Consider the following 16924-nt stretch of genomic DNA (forward strand, 5'->3'; position numbering starts at 1 on the left):
ACAAGCACTTTAAAACATACTCTTTTCTGGTTGTCATTTTACTGTACAGTCCCCATTTGTCTGTACCTGCTGTTGGGCAGGACTGCATTTAGGGGGCTTAGCATCCTGACAATGTCTCAGCATGATCTGCTGTTGGATAGTCTGTGATTGTGAAAGTCACAGCTCTCCAAGTATGAGGTGGCTGCTTCGTTATTCTGTGAGAAAAACTGAAGGTACCTGACACCACTGAAAAGGAGCCAAGCTCTGTGGCCATCAAGGTCTGTTCCTGCTAGCTTGACATTAGCTGTGAGGTGTATGAAAGTTTGCATTCTAACTACAGTATGTTTTCTATGTATGTGTGTGTGGTTTGTCACAGGAGGAAGGTGGAAATAATGCACACAAACAGTCTCTTCACACTACTTGGAGAACGACTCATGCTGCACTCCAACACACTGTCGATAACTACATACAATACACTATATGAGGTAATCTAAAAGGTTGTCTCTGTCCTGGATGCTGATTGGTCAGTACAGCCTTACAGTTATGCTAAAATATACAGTTGATATAAAAATATACAAAACTAAAATATAGAACAACTAAATATATAGCTATGAAGTAAAACTCTGCATGGTGCTTAATTTATATATATATATATATATATATATATATATATATATATATATATATATATATATATATATATATATATATATATATATATATATATATATACTGTGTGTGTGTGTGTGTGTGTGTGTGTGTGTATAGCAGACATGGGGACTTGTGACTTGGTGACTTGGACTCGAGTCAACTCGAGTCGCTATTTTTAGGACTTGTGACTTGACTTGACAAAAAATAAAATACTTGAGACTTGACTCGGACTTGGAAGTTAAAGACTCGGGACTTGACTTGACTTGAGACAGGATGACTTGAATGACTTGAGTGTTAATCACATCATGTTTTCAGTTTGAATATAAAATATATAAATTATTTTTAAAAATAAATTTGATTACTCAGCTGGAGCGCAGGCTGAGAATCGCGTTGTCATGTCATGACATCATCAGTCATGCCCTCTCTACCTTACGCACACCACGCCCACTTAGATCAGATATCACATCACATCAACATCTCAGCTTGAGGGGTACCGAGGGTCATCGCTTTTGTCGTCAATAATTCGCGCCTAAAAACGCGTGGAAATCGCTAGGCGCGCCGCTTTCTCCTTGTTTCCAAAGCGCTCGGGCAGTTGCGCCCCTGAGGCGTCTGCCGTTGCTAAGCAACCATGACGCGCTCTCTCCATGACGAGCAAAGGATAAATGGATTTGCAGCACTAAAAATCGCTTGCAGTAGCTCTGCTACTAAATTTATTTAAAAATGGCAATCCATATACAGCTATGATCAACTGTTCCTTCATCTTGGCTGAGCTTTCAACGTTGTTACGGGAAAGGATGAAGCTGCTTGATTGGTTCTTGTCACATGACCAGCGGTGCCCTTGCGGCTCTCTGAAAAGTTGAGATGTTTTTAGCTCGATGCGATGCGGACGCGATTGGAAAAAACGAGCGTGTCGCACCGCGTGTGCATCGCGACCGCGTTGCTTCCATTATGAGCGCGCATACCGGTGGCGCATAAATGGTGGGATAGGCCACATCGTGCTCGGCTTGCAGACAAGACTCTCTCGAATCTTATATTTTGCAAGTGCAATACCTTGTAATAGAGGTAATGACTTACGGATATACTCTGAGAGAGAGATTGTGTGTGTGTGTGTGTGTGTGTGTGTGTGTGTGTGTGTGTTTGTGTGTGAGAGAGAGAGAAAGAAACACACTCGTGCTTTACCTGATGAAGGAAACCCAAACTGAGTCTTGACTCCAATCACAACCCCAACATTCAGAAACTAATTGACAAAAATCTGAAGTATAGCCTAATTAAGATGAAAAATGAATTTGAGCTCCAAACCAAACTCCAGTGTTACTCGGCCCTAAACAGAACCACAAAACTGGCAAATTACTTATCACTAAAGCCATTAAAAGAAAGACAAATCCTTTCAAAATATCGACTCAGTGATCATGATTTGGAAATAGAGATTGGTAGACATAAAAGATCCTGGCTACCGAGAGAAGCGAGACTGTGCAAACACTGTGAGCTGAATCAAACAGAGGATGAGAAACACTTCATTCTTGTCTGTCCCAAATACAGCACTACAAGAGAAACATTCTTCTCACAGTTTGAAGCTTTGAATCGTTCATTCTTGTCTCTAAATGACTCAGAGAAACTACTCTATATACTTGGAGAGAATGAGACGGCAGTCACAATAGCTGCTAAATATTTATACACCATACACACCATACGAAAGGGATAATTTATTGTATTCAATTGTTTTATTTTATATTCTTAATTGTATATAATTACTATTATTAATATTAGAAATATTATCTGCTGCTGCTATTTTGATTGTATTGTATTTTATTGTAATGATATTTTATATTTTATTCTGTATCTAAATGCTTTGGCAATACTGTAACTCAAATGTCATGCCAATAAAGCAACTTGAACTTGAACTTGAGAGAGAGAGAGAGAGAGAGAGAGAGAGAGAGAGAGAGAGAGAGAGAGAGAGGAGAAATGTAAGAAAGTTTAATGTTGTATGTAAACTGTGTTTGAGGGGAAGTTGTGGCCTAATGGTTAGAGAGTCAGACTTGCAATCGAAGGGTTGTGAGTTCGAGTCTCGGGCTGGCAGGAATTGTGGGTGGGGGGAGTGCATGTACAGTGCTCTCTCCCTCAATACCACGACTGAGGAGCCCTTGAGCAAGGCATCAAACCCCTTCTGCTCCCCGGGCGCCGCAGCATAAATGGCTGCCACTGCTTCCGGGTGTGTGCTCACAGTGTGTGTGTGTGTGTGTGTGTGTGTGTTCACTGCTCTGTGTGTGTGCACTTTGAATGGGTTAAATGCAGAGCACAAATTCTGAGTATGGGTCACCATACTTGGCTGAATGTCATGTCAGTCGTGTTACAGAGAGAGAGAGAAAGAGAGAGAGGTGTTCAGAGAGGAGTCTGTTGGATGTTTAGCTGTTATTTGTTTTATGGACTCAATGTTGAAAATGTAAAACATTTCAAACACTGTTGGCAGAAGTGAAAAATAAATAATTTTATGAAGTTACAATTTTGTTTGATTCAATGTTTACTGAACATGAGTATTTACTATGCAAATCCAAATTATTTTAATTTACTGACAGTTACTTATATCTTGTCTTTTAACTTTATTAAGATCAGATTCTGCAGGTAAAATTACAATAATAAGGTGACTTGACTTGGACTTGACTTGACTTACTACAGGACTTGACTTGACTTGACTTGACATAACTTGTGACTTGACTTGACTTGACTTGCCCAAGAAAAAAATACTTGGGACTTACTTGAGACTTGAAGGTTAAGACTCGAGACTTACTTGAGACTTGCACATGTGTGACTTGGTCCCATCTCTGGTGTATAGAGAGAGAGAGAGAGAGAGAGTTTTTTATTTATGTAAAATGTTTTAAATGTGAAAGATATTTAAATGACAATTTGTGTCCTTAGTGTTATATTATATAATCTAATGTTCAGAAATGTTAAGTTATATTTTTAAGTTATAGTATATAAACTAACGTTACATTTATTAAAGTTATATACATACATAAAATTATATATATATATATATATATATATATATATATATATATATATATATATATATATATATATATATATATATATTATTTTAAGTAATATTTTTATGTTTGTTTAAGAAGTCTGTTAGGCTTAACAAGACTGCCTTTATTTAATCAAAAATACAGTAAAAAGAGTAATATTGTGACATTATTACAATTTAAAATAACTGTTTGCTATGTTAATATTTTTTCATTTTCAATATAATTTTTTTAAATAATTTTCAATGCCAAATGATCCTTCAGAAATCATTCTAATATGCTGTTTTGGTGCTTAAAAACATTTCTTATTATTATCAATATTCAAAACAGTTATGCTTCTTCTTATTTTGGTTAAAACCATAATTTTTTTTTCAGGATTCTTTTCTTAATATGAAGTTCAAATTGTTTCTTAAATTTTTTAGCATGTTAAAAATAGCTCTCTAGCTGTTTCTAGCTAGTACTTAAGTACAAGAGTCATTTGAGTTAGTTGTTATCTCTAACCTTTTACTCTTTACTCGGTTCCATTATATTTTCACTACACAAAACAGAAGTAGAGTTTGCAGTTTTTAAGCCATCTTCATAACTAATGCTTAAATCTATTCCTGCAATGTTTCATATCCATTTCATGATGATTTATGCCTTATATACCCATTTCCATGCATTCATGAGTCTCATCTGATCTGTTTCCTGTCTAGATTTTGACAGAGCAGGTTTGCACACAGGTCGTCCACAAGCCACATGCTGAGCCCGACTCTACTGTGAAGATCCAGAACCCAAGTAATTCTTTCTGTCAGCTTATTTATTCTTTTTGTGGCCTGGTGTTAAGACACTTACTGATATCTGTGAACGTTAAAAAAAATGTTACCGAATGATTAAATGTTTGCTCTGCACATAAACTTTAGCCAGGGATGCCCATTTCATGTGTGTCAGTTAGTGAGACTGCATGCTCATTGGTTTGCAGCTGTGCCAAACAGACAAAACTCTACTTTTGTTTGCTGAGTGATTAATGCATGCTTTTCTATTGGTTGTTCTCAGTTATTCTTAAGGTGGTGGCCACACTGCTGAAGAACTCCTCACCCAGCACAGACCTGATGGAGGTGCGGCGTCTCTTCCTGTCTGACATGATCAAGCTCTTCAGTAACAGCCGTGAGAACAGACGGTGAGGGTCTCTTCCTTTCTCGCCCCTTCCCTCATGACAGCAATTAACCGCCTGGTGAACGGATAAGAAAAGAGAGCGGAAAAAAGAATGACGTTTTTCCTTCCTTGTTGTGTTTAACGGGCACCCCCATGATGCTTAATAATCCTCGAATTCTCACCGTGTTTCTCTCGCAGCAGATGTTTCAGTGACACATTCGAGTTTCGCTGCTGTCCTATGGCTGTTGGTTTTCCTTTTCTTCTCTCCAAAGCCATATGCTGCGTCTGGCAGTCAATCAGTTGCCCAGTGTGTGCTGAAATCTCAATCGGCTGTTATAACTACATTTCATCATCTCCATCATTAAGTTCTACAGTGAGCCACTCAGAACTGAAAGGAAGAAGCTTTTTAGACTAGATGAAGTCATTATGTTTCCAAAGTGCTTTCCTTAAATATCTGTAAACAGTGTCTGGTAACTAGACCAGGCATTTATCTACGCTAGTAGTGGAATAGTTCATATGAAATAAAAACCAGTGTCAAGAATCAGAATCAGTCAGGTTCTTGAACGAATCTTTCAGAGCTGCGTTTACCAAAAGCATTTGAAGCCAAAGTAGATCGTAGAAACCATTGGAGGCAGTAGTTACTATCATCTGAAATGCAGCTCAGATCAGTTTTGTGAATTAGTTCAGCTGATTCATTGAACATATTTGTTTTAAAAAGAGTTTGTTTTACAAGCTGGGCATTGGTTCTTTTGCTTAAGAACTGATCAAGTGGAACTAGTGCAGACGTCAAGATTTTCTGTCGATAACAAATTCAATTTTGGTTTATTCCTCACACAAATCGATCGATCGTGTCTTTGAAAGACTGAATATAATGCAGAATTTAAATGGACCACTTTAATTGGGAGTCCTTTTTGTAAAGTCCCTTGGAAGCCTTGAAGTCCCTATTAATTTTCAGCGTGAAGCAACCGATTAAATTTTTCAGAAATGTTCCTTTTGTGTACCACTGAAGGAAAGTTGGATGAGTTTCATTTCAGGGTGAACTAATCCTGTAACAATGGTTTACATGTTTAACACTTACTAGCTGGTAGGGATTGGTTCGAAATTAAATCATCCTTACTGATATCTTACAACCTGAAGTGTTTAAGCAAAAGGAGCAAGCTTAATTCATTCTGTCTCAGTCAAAGATCCATTTATTATATAACAATGCAATGAGAAAAAAAATGACGGTGAATAACACAAAGTGCTTCAGGTGTTATTCAGATAGCTGCCAGTCACCTCACAGATCTGAAGTTCAATGGAGGTTGGGGCTGAAATTGCTTTGTGTTACTTGTCGGTTTGTGAATTAGATTCCAGTTTTGACTGTCGTTTGAGGATGTTAGAAGGGATGTTTGCGGAGTAGAGGAAGGTAAACACGAGTGACTGCCGCGAGCTTAATCCATCTCATTTTCTGTGTGACAGGTGTCTGCTGCAGTGTTCCGTTTGGCAGGATTGGATGTTCTCTCTCGGCTACATTAACCCTAAGAACTCAGAGGAGCAGAAGATCACTGAGATGGTTTACAACATCTTCCGGATTCTTCTCTACCATGCCATCAAGCACGAGTGGGGCGGCTGGCGTGTGTGGGTGGACACACTCTCCATAGCCCACTCCAAAGTAAATTGATAGTTTTCACCAGCCAAACAAGTTGTGAGCTTTTTCATTGGCCAATACTGATGTGGATATCTAGAGAAATGATAGATATATGGATGGATGGATGGATGGATGGATGGATGAATGGATGTATTTAAGAAGTCTAAACTTGCCACTTCTCTTTGTTTGGCAGGTGACATATGAGGCTCACAAGGAATATTTAGCAAAACTGTATGAGGAATACCAGCGGCAGGAGGAGGAGAACATTAAGAAAGGGAAGAAGGGGCTTGTCAGCACCATTTCGGGGCTTTCTGACCAGGCTTCGGCCATCAAAGGCACTCTGGAGCTGGACCCGGATTCCCAAACTCAGACTCCTGAGAGTGAAGCGGATGAACCAGAGACGACAGATTCTGGGCGGAACCTCTTGTCTGAAACTAAATGTTTGGATGAGGAGAACCCAGCAACAGGTGTCCATGTGGAAGTTCATGACCTGCTTGTAGATATCAGAGCGGAGAAGGTTGAGGCCACAGAGGTAAAGATGGATGACATGGACCTCCTGCCTGTAATAGAAAATGGAGGCTTGGTGAAAGTGGACACTCTTCTGGATAACGTCTACTCGGCTGCAGTGGAGAAGCTAAATAGCAGTGTAAACAGCATGCTGGTACCCGAAGCCACCATAGAAGACAAGAGCTCAGGTCCTCTCATCACCCTGGTTGATGAAAAAGACGCCATTCCCAGCAACAACACCTTCCTTTTTGGCACGATGGCGACCGGCTCGGGAGAAAACCTCCTTCCTGAAATGGGACCATTTGAACCTCTTCTGCTCTCAGGAGTGAAACCTCAGGTCCATACCAGCTCTAGTGCAGATCTTGGGCTTCTGGCTGTCATGACGAAGAGCTCGAAAGAGTTGGACGCTAACCCAACAACTTCAGAGGATGACCGCTTTAAGATGCAGCCTGATTTGAGTTGTTTTAGTGTCTCTGAAGGGGAAAGCCTGTCTAAATGCCCGGGGCAGGTAGAGACAGTGGCAGTAGATCTGGAGCCAGCGGTTTCTGGGGTAAAGAACACTGCAGATGTTACCAGCACCACATCAGACACAGAGAAATCAGATGATGGCAAAGATAAAGAGGTTAAGAAGATTCAGACTACTGCTACTACACAGGTAACTGTAAGTGTTGACAGTCTGTACTAGTCTGGGGTCAGTAGGTTTTTTTTTTTTTTAAAGAAATTAATACATCTACTCAGGATGCATCAAATCAAAAACAGTAAAGACTTGTTACAAAAGATTGATGTAATAATAATAATTTCTGTATCAGCTTTTACACAAAAATGATTAAGTAGCACAACTGTTTTCAACGTTGATAATAATAAGAATGTTTCTTGAGCAGCAAATCAGCATATTAGAATGGTTTCTGAAGGATCACGTGATGAGACTGGAGTAATGGCTGCTGAAAATTCAGCTTTGCCATCACAGGAATAAATTACATTTTAAAATATATTAAAATAGAAAACAGTTATTTTAAATTGTAATAATATTTCACAATATTTTGGTACTGTTTTTACTTTATTAATTAAATACATAATTTATTTTATATATATATATATTTTTAGAATATAATAGATTTATTTTATTTTAGATTGAAAATTGTAATGTTGAAATCTATTTTATTACAAAATATCTATATTTATGTGTTCTTAATGTGTCTAATATTAAAATGCAACTTATTTATCCTGTTTGACTGTTTATTTAAATGTTTCATTTGATTATTTACCTTATTTATTTATTTATTTTTTTCTTTATTAAACATTCCACCAAAAAAAGTTAGTTTTTTTAACACACTGACCCAGTAGTGGAGCATTTTGTTACAAGTTTTTCAGCAAGATTTAAACAGTAAAACAACTATAAAATGGAGGGGGTGGATTAAAAGGTTAACATTAAAAATATTAAACTATAGTTTGAAATTGTAATTGTAATTAGTAAATTGACTTTCCCTATATGAAAATGTCCTGAGAACACAGTGCAGTCTATCAGTTAAAATATCGTAATTATATAGTTGACTCGTCTAAATGTATGTCATTGCGGTTTTATTACGTTACATTTTTTATTTTACTAAATTGTGTTGATATTGAAATTTTATGTTGTTTTATGTCATTTGAAGGACATAACATTCAAATTTAAGAAGGTTCATTCTTTGACTTTTTTTTTGCCTGCCAAACTTGCTTCTGAGGTGTTGTGTGTTATATGTTGTATGTTATACAAGAGATGTCATACTTTCAGCTTACAGCTGACTTTTAAAGATGTTCCCAACATGAAGGATTGTTTGTAGGACTTTTGCAAGGTTGAACACGATCTGTTCTCCATGCCATGAAAAAGAACACTTCGTTACTACACCTGTCAAAAACTGCCAATGCCGTATTCATATTCTAAGATGCTTTGTGTTTTAAATGCATCAGCTTTGTGTTTTGCTTTCAGAGTTTACACGGCCGTTCTGGTAGTCATCTGGATAGAGATCTGCGAGTGGATCTGGGTTTCAGAGGCATGTCGATGACAGAAGAGCAGTGTCGACAGTTCAGTCCCGGTCCCCGCACCACCATGTTCCGTATCCCAGAGTTCAAGTGGTCCCCAATGCACCAGCGCTTACTTACAGATCTGCTCTTTGCTCTAGAAGCAGACGTACACATTTGGAGAAGGTCAGTGGCTACAGTTTACTCCTGTTGTGAAGTACATGCCATATTTAATTTGATACAAACAAAAACACGATTATAGTGCAATCTAATTTTTAAAATACTATGTGTTCTGGTGTTGTTGTTGTTGTTGTTGTTGTTTTTTAGTACACTAGAAATATGTGTTTTGTATAGAACGAACTGTAATCCTGTCACTACCCTTTTTTTTCCTAAAATGATGCCATCTACTCTGATAGAGTCATAATTCTATAACAACTAAAAGTTACTGTTATTGCAATGTAAATCTTTTTATCTTTGTTTTTGTCTTTTTCTTTCTTACGCTCCTCTTACTCGTGCCCCTCACAGTCATTCGACAAAATCCATCATGGACTTTGTCAACAGCAATGAGAACATAATATTTGTACACAACACCATTCACCTGATCTCACAAATGGTGGATAACATCATCATGGCCTGTGGAGGAATCCTTCCCCTGCTATCCGCAGCCACCTCGCCCTCTGTGAGTGTGCCAGAGATGTGACAATACTTCCATCCAGTGGTCGTCATAGATCACTGCAAGCCAAGCTCTTCAGATATAAGCTTTCAAATAACAGAATGTCTCAAGGATAGTGCTGACTCCTTATATCCCCTTATTCTGTCTTCTTCACTGTTGAGTGTGTTTTAACTACAGGTTTCTCTTTTACTTTATTTAATTTTTACGTAAAGAATACCAAGGTTAGTATCAATAGATTAGTATATTTAGAATGTTCTATGGTACATTACCATTATCTCTATTATGGATCTTATACAGTCTCATAGCCCAATAATCTTTTTTTTTTTTAAATACTAGAAAAACATGGATATATTGACTATTAAAAGCTCTGTTCACAGGATCTACATTCTGTTTAGTAGTTTTCATTCCAAATGTGCGTAATATGTCTTGTGATTTTAGTCTAACCTCAGTAGAGGGGTTGAGGTTTCTTTCTTTTTTATGTTTTTTATTTTGCTAATTTTTGTTTTGAATGCATTTACACATTGGAAATCAATGCAAGTTCTCACAGATTTGTCTTTTTCTTTTCTTTTTTTTCACATACCGTTCAAAAGATTGGGGCTTTAAAAAGAAATTAATGCTTTTATAAAGCATTGTTTTGATCAGCGAATACATTTATATCGGTAATGTTAAAAAAAGATTTCTATTTAAAATAAATGATGTTCTTTTTAGCTCTTTTTAACTGTTCTCTATTTTATTCTATTTTCACCCTGAAACACCAAAATATTTATAATTAATAACATTAATAATAATAAGAGATGTTTCTTGAGCATCTATTCAGCATATTAGAATGATTTCTGAAGGATCATGTGTCAAAGCTTTACATGACCCACTTCATGTGCTGGATTGTGTCACATTTTACCGACTACACCTCATTCTCAGCCTGAATGTTCCACTTTTGTGTTGAAGATAATGACTGATCATTATTATAACACAATGTGCTAACAGACTGGCTGTGATTCGGAGGGTACCCTTTGTATTTTTGATTATTGTGTGTGTCTGTGTCAGACTGAAATGGAAGGCATCGAGGCGACGCAGGGCATGTCGTCTGAGACGGCCGTGATCTTTCTGACCCGGCTGATGTCCATGGTCGATGTGCTGGTCTTTGCGAGTTCACTCAACTTCAGCGAGATTGAAGCTGAGAAAAACATGTCTTCAGGTGGACTGATGCGACAGTGCCTCAGACTAGGTGTGTGTATATGTGTGTCAAAGACACTTTTTAAAGAAGAACATTTAGCATACATTTCCTTTATTCTGAACAACTACTGTTCTCCTCTTCCAAACAACTTTCTGATTTTATTCTTCAGTCAATTTATCAGTTTTAAAGACCTAGAAATCCTAAATGTTAGTGCACAATTTATTATATTATATTATTGTATATTATATTATTTTTCTAGGACACATTTTAAAGGCCATAACAAGAAAGAAACAAAAACACGTCGAGACATTCAGCATACATTTCCAATAACACACTACCAACCATTTTTTTTTTGTTTTCTCAGTCAGTTTATTGGTTTTGGTGCTGTACAAGAAAAAAAAAAAAGAGAGAGGTTTATTTTTTAAAATGCATTTAAGCAATAAGATACAAGCAGGATTTCTTCTATAACTCAAGGGGCCCATATATTGATCAGTCAGCACCCAGAATCAAACCTATTCAGTTTTTATAGCTTTTTCTTTCTCTCTGTCTCAGTATGTTGTGTAGCTGTGAGGAACTGTTTAGAGTGTCGTCAGCGTCAGAGGGACAGGATTCTGAAATCCACCCTGTCCTCCAGTAAGTCTCAGGAGGGCCTGCAGGGCATGTCCACTGCCAGCAAGGTACCCATATTACTACACACACTGTTATCCTGCATCCAATCACTGTACACAGTTTCTGTAATCTCACTATGCTGTGAGGGTAGCGTTTTTGTTGCAAGTGCTTTATACGTATGCAAGTTGATATATATAATTTATATAATCTAAGTAATGTATGTAGTTTATGACACAATTACTTAAATTATTGTTTGAAGATAAAAAAACTTTTTTTATAAGTGTATAATGAAATGTAACTAATCTACTCTTGTGTTCAAGCCATCTTTCTTAAAGACTGAAATTGCAGTTTGTGGTGTCTCGCCACATTCATGTTTTTTTCTTTTTCTACACAATATAACATTGTCACGTTATGTGTGATTTGCACTGTGGGTGTGGTGTGAATTTGTAAATGAGATCAGCAGTGTGAGAACTGTTCAGTTAAATTAAAGCGTTAAATGTCTGTTTGAAATGTCTGCTTTTCTTGCCTTAGACCACCATAGAAACTTTTCCAAGTAATGTTTCTCCGATTAAGGACCCGGACCGACTTCTGCAAGATGTGGACATCAACCGCCTGCGAGCAGCAGTCTTTCGTGATGTTGTGAGTAAATGTCAAATCGTCCTCAAATGCCCTTTGAAAGAAGCGTAAATGTGCATCTCCCCATGTTTAAATGTACACACTGTAGACAATGTAATCATGCAGACATATACATAATCTTTTGGTTCATATGGTCAATACATCACATATTTGCTATTATGAAATCCCAAATACTGGAGTTACTTATTTAATTATTATTTTCAGGTTAATATTATAATTTTATTTATAGATTTTTTTTGTTCATTTATTTTTGTATCGCCATTTTTCAAATGTCACTCTGTAACTGAAAACAGAATCAGTTCAGAGGAGCATTTCTGCTTTGCGTGACATGATTTAGTCACATGCTAACTCTTCTTCATACCATTAGCTGCTGTTATGTTGTGCTCCACAGGATGACAGTAAGCACGCCCAGTTCCTGGCTCTCGCTGTTGTCTATTTTATCTCGGTGCTGATGGTGTCTAAGTACCGGGACATCTTGGAACCCCAGCGGGAGATGGTCAGGTCTATCAGCCAATCAGGAAGAGGCATTCGGCAGGAAATTATCCCCCCCCCCAGCACAGGTGTTGTAGTGGCTGATGTTATATTTGTTGGTGTTGCTTAATGCACGTATTCATATTTATTTACAATAAGCAAAACAACTTAATTCTCATTGCTTATTTGCATTACAAATGTCGTCTAATGCCATTAGCAAGGTAGTGTGTGTGTGTGTGTGTGTGTGTCATACTAGAAACAAATTATAATGAAAAAAAATAAATGTAGGTCTCGAGCTGGTGTCAAACTAATTTTCTTCACCACCTCCCACATTTATTATCCATAAGCTGCACTAATTATGCCACATAAAATTAAACATGCAGCCCTTACAGAATTCTTGAAGGAAATCACTGCTGGCTTTGTCTCTAAAACGGCCGCAAAATTGGATGAATGTCCAGTAGTTTGAAGGATGCATTAAAGAACTATTGGAAATGTAAGATGTGTTCATTTCTGACTGGGTTTTGTTGGGGAACTATTGTGAAAAGAATAGTGAGGGAGAAAGAGTATAAAGAAAGAAGATCCATGCAGAGGCAGGGGCAGCGCTGCTATTTCCAGCCCCATCTGTCAGTGTCCATTAGGAAAGCAATCCACCAGAGGAGAATGGGATCATAGTGGCTGAGGCACTACGCTGTGTTGCCCTCATAAATTTCAGGGAAGAAAGGCCATGGATGGGAATTTTTCCAAACAGCATGTAGCAGGCCATTGTCTGCACTCAAATCAGCATTCAGGAATACTTTATAGCTGAATTGGGCCCCACTGACCTTGCTAAAAGCTCTTGATGAATATTACTGAAAATTCCTAACATGTGGAGAACAACTGGATATACTGTAGACAAGCAAGGGTTTGGATATTGAGCGGTCTTGTCTGAAAGAAAGGGCTTGATTTTATTATATAGGATGAAAGTGGATGTATGTTGAAGAGTCTTGACAACAAATCTTTTTGAAGGACAGAAACGCTGTCATTGTGCTCAGACAGTATGTAAATCAGATATTTGGATCAGAAATTAAACATTTTTTAAAGCAAAATTTATAAAGCATCTCTATTGACATTCACATATATATACAGTATATATATATAAACAACAATATAAAAAATATATACTTAAATGTAAAAAATTATTTATAAATATATTAAATATAATTTTTATGTATGTCTATATATATATATATATATATATATATATATATATATATATATATGCAATAATTTTAATTATATTGTTATTTTTATGTCTGTCTGTCTATATGTGTGTGTGTGTGTATATATATATTTCAAATATTCCATATCTCAACTTACTGCAACTATGTGTGTGTGTGTGTGTGTGTGTGTGGTAGATAAATAGATGGATGGATGGATGGATAGATAGATAGACTGACTGATTGACTGATTGATTGACTTTAGATCTATATGAAGTATTAAGTTGTCATCTGATGTGGTTCTGTAATGTCATAAATGTGATAAAATAATGATAAAAACCTAGTAGTTCTAGTGATCATTTTCTAGTAATCTCTGATTTCTGTTATATTTAATACATCTTCTACACTGCGATATATAATCCTCAGAGCACCCATCAGCCCTCTCTGACAGCTGCACGGATGCCGTTAGTGTTCTGGAGGAGTTCCGTCAGGAGTCATCCCTCCCTCACTCTGACTCAGGACTGGGGGATGAGCAGGGGTCCAGTGTGATGAACGGGGCAGACCTGGACCTCGCCATGGGTGGTCCGAACGGCTTGAGCGGCCTGTTCTGCACACTGTCATCAGAAGCCAGGTCACAGGAGAGCCTGACTGAGCCATCGATCATGGATCACCTCAAACCCGCCTCCATCTCCAGCATCAGCCAGTCCAACAAAGGCATCAATGTCAAGGAAATCCTGAAGAGCCTGGTAGCAGCTCCTGTGGAGATCACAGAGAGCGGTCCAGACACCCTACACTACCCTGACCACCAAGCCATGAAGAGGGAAGCCCAAGCCATGTTACCCATGCAGTTCCATTCCTTTGACAGGTACCAGCTTCTCATTGTCACAATGCAAGCATTTTAAGGAGTCTTTGACAACTTTTGAAATGAAAAGTGTACATTTAGTAAACATTTAGTTTAATTGAAAGCATTTGTGGCATAATGTTAACAACAAAATTAAATCCTATTTGTAACTCCTTTTCTTTAAATAACACAAATATCTAGATGACAGTTAAGAGCTTACAATATACGTGAATGGAGTCCAATTCATAAACTTTAACATGCTCACTGTTTCAATAGTATAACCACAAGACATAAACAATATGCATATTAACATGATTTCAGTGTAAAAATAAAAATAATCCTTCATTAAACTTTTCTGTGTAAGGTTATATCCAACTTTGTTGCTGAAAAAATAAAATAGCTATAAAAAATTATTTAAACTGCTTAACAAAATACACAGGTTTTAACATGAGAATTAATATAAGTGCTTTTTAAAAAAATTAAATTCTAACTTTTAAATTCTAATTCTAAATTCTAATTCTAAATTTTTTTTACTAAATTCTTTTCTTCTTTTTTTAAGAAGGAAAGATTATATTTTGTGATAGTAAACATTGTTCTACAAAAGCTGTCGATTGAGCTTTACTTGAATTGAACAAGGAGTAATGCTTTAAAGGTCCACCCAAAATTCATCAAACCTGTATGACTTTATTTCTTCTGAAAACCACAAAATAAGATGTTTTAGGAAGAATGTTGGTAAACAAACAGTTTCTGTTCCCATTTACTGTTCCCATTTAGCCAGTATGTGATATGTTGACTATATGAACCAATGGACAAAAATATACAATGAATGTCAGTAGAAACCTAAAGTGTTTAATTTGCCATCATTCTTCAAAATATGTTATTTTGTGTTCCTATGAAGAACTGAAGTCATTCAGTTTGACAAAACGACATTAGGGTAGGTAAATGACAGAATTTAGCCGTAACTGTGATGACGTGTAATGATATGAACCTCCACCAGGTGGCAGCAGTATACATCAGCTTGAGTGTCAAATGTGAAATCATGTGGCTTTACTATGTACGTGATTGAATTTGTCACCAATAGCACTACAGTAGCCCATTTACTGCAGATGTATACTTACAAGACCCTTAAACGTACAGTGACCTTTTCTGTATGCCTGCGATCACTTCCGTGCCTTTAAACACTACACAATATATTACAGTCAAACCATGATGAATTCTTGGATTAGTCTTGTCTCTGAGGAATGGCCATAATGATTTTCTTGGTCATAAGCAAGGCATAACTCACTTTAAATTCCCCATACTTTCTATCACGAAGAATTGCTGTGTTTGAAAATGTCTCAGAGTTGTGTTTGAGCGTTTTGTGACGTGTTTACATTCCAAGGCCAGATAAAATCACAGCATGATTTGTCAGTGCTATTAACACATGACTTTAGTTTTGCTGCAAAGCTGTTGCTGTTCATGGCTGGGCAAAATCAACATATGTAAACAGAATTTGTGTAAATGAAAAAGTTGATATACACACACACACACACACACACACACACACACACACACACACACACACACACACACACACATATATATATATAATTATAATTTTTTATGATAATAACCTGTTCACTTTAGCTAAAAATGATCTCCAGCTGGATGGGAGGAGGGTTTCGCTGCCTTAAACACTTAATAAATCTCTGTCTGGGATAGCATGCATGGCAGTTTGTTCAGACTGGTTTGTATGTTTGAATATTGAATATACTGTACACTGAAATCTATTTATATGTGTGTGTGTGTGTGAATATATATATATATATATGCATGAAGTTCACATCATGTGTACGTGCCACGCAGCGACACAAACGTAAACAATGGAGGGAGGCGAGAGATGTGCATTTTCTAGATGGAGATACAGTCACTATTTTGAGTTTGTGTCAGCTAAAGATGACAACATTAAGGTCCGTTGTACACTCTGTGCTGGCGGCTACAAAGTGTTATCCAGCTACAAAAACACTATGTAAAGTGAGTGAGTGTTGGCAAAACCGGTTGTCATTTTATTTTTGTCGGCAGCTGCTGAATGTAACTAATAAAGTAACTTGTAAAGTAACTTAGTTACTTTAAAAATCAAGTAATCTGTAAAGTAACTAAGTTACTTTTTCAAAGTAACTGTGGCAACACTGATAGGCACATACATGTATGTAGAATTTATAGATTTATACATTTTTATACAATTATTATAGTTCTTCAAACTATCCTCTTTTGTCTTCAGCAGAGAAAAAGAAACTCGTACAGGTTTTATTCATTTTCTTTTTTTGGTGAGCTATCCCTTTAAAACTTTGGCTGCTGTGAGACTAGGCCCAAATAATGTGCTTCTTCCTGCTTAGATATTGAGTCACAGGAACAATGGATCTGTA

At 36.9% G+C, this 16924-nt stretch overlaps 1 protein-coding gene across 1 annotated transcript in view; it reads left to right on the plus strand.

Moving 5' to 3' along the window:
- The window catches only part of nbeab (neurobeachin b), a 257230-nt gene that overhangs the window by 94554 nt on the left and 145752 nt on the right, over positions 1 to 16924 (plus strand). The window contains exons 18-29 of the mRNA XM_059534202.1: positions 356 to 464; positions 4349 to 4430; positions 4689 to 4812; positions 6246 to 6438; positions 6608 to 7576; positions 8888 to 9105; positions 9445 to 9598; positions 10637 to 10817; positions 11319 to 11443; positions 11949 to 12014; positions 12403 to 12571; positions 14105 to 14543. Of these exons, the coding sequence (XP_059390185.1) occupies positions 356 to 464; positions 4349 to 4430; positions 4689 to 4812; positions 6246 to 6438; positions 6608 to 7576; positions 8888 to 9105; positions 9445 to 9598; positions 10637 to 10817; positions 11319 to 11443; positions 11949 to 12014; positions 12403 to 12571; positions 14105 to 14543 (2829 nt within the window). The remainder of the gene's footprint in view (positions 1 to 355; positions 465 to 4348; positions 4431 to 4688; positions 4813 to 6245; positions 6439 to 6607; positions 7577 to 8887; positions 9106 to 9444; positions 9599 to 10636; positions 10818 to 11318; positions 11444 to 11948; positions 12015 to 12402; positions 12572 to 14104; positions 14544 to 16924) is intronic.

Source organism: Carassius carassius, chromosome 41 (genome assembly GCF_963082965.1).
Source record: "Carassius carassius chromosome 41, fCarCar2.1, whole genome shotgun sequence".
NCBI classification, from domain to species: Eukaryota; Metazoa; Chordata; class Actinopteri; order Cypriniformes; family Cyprinidae; genus Carassius; species Carassius carassius.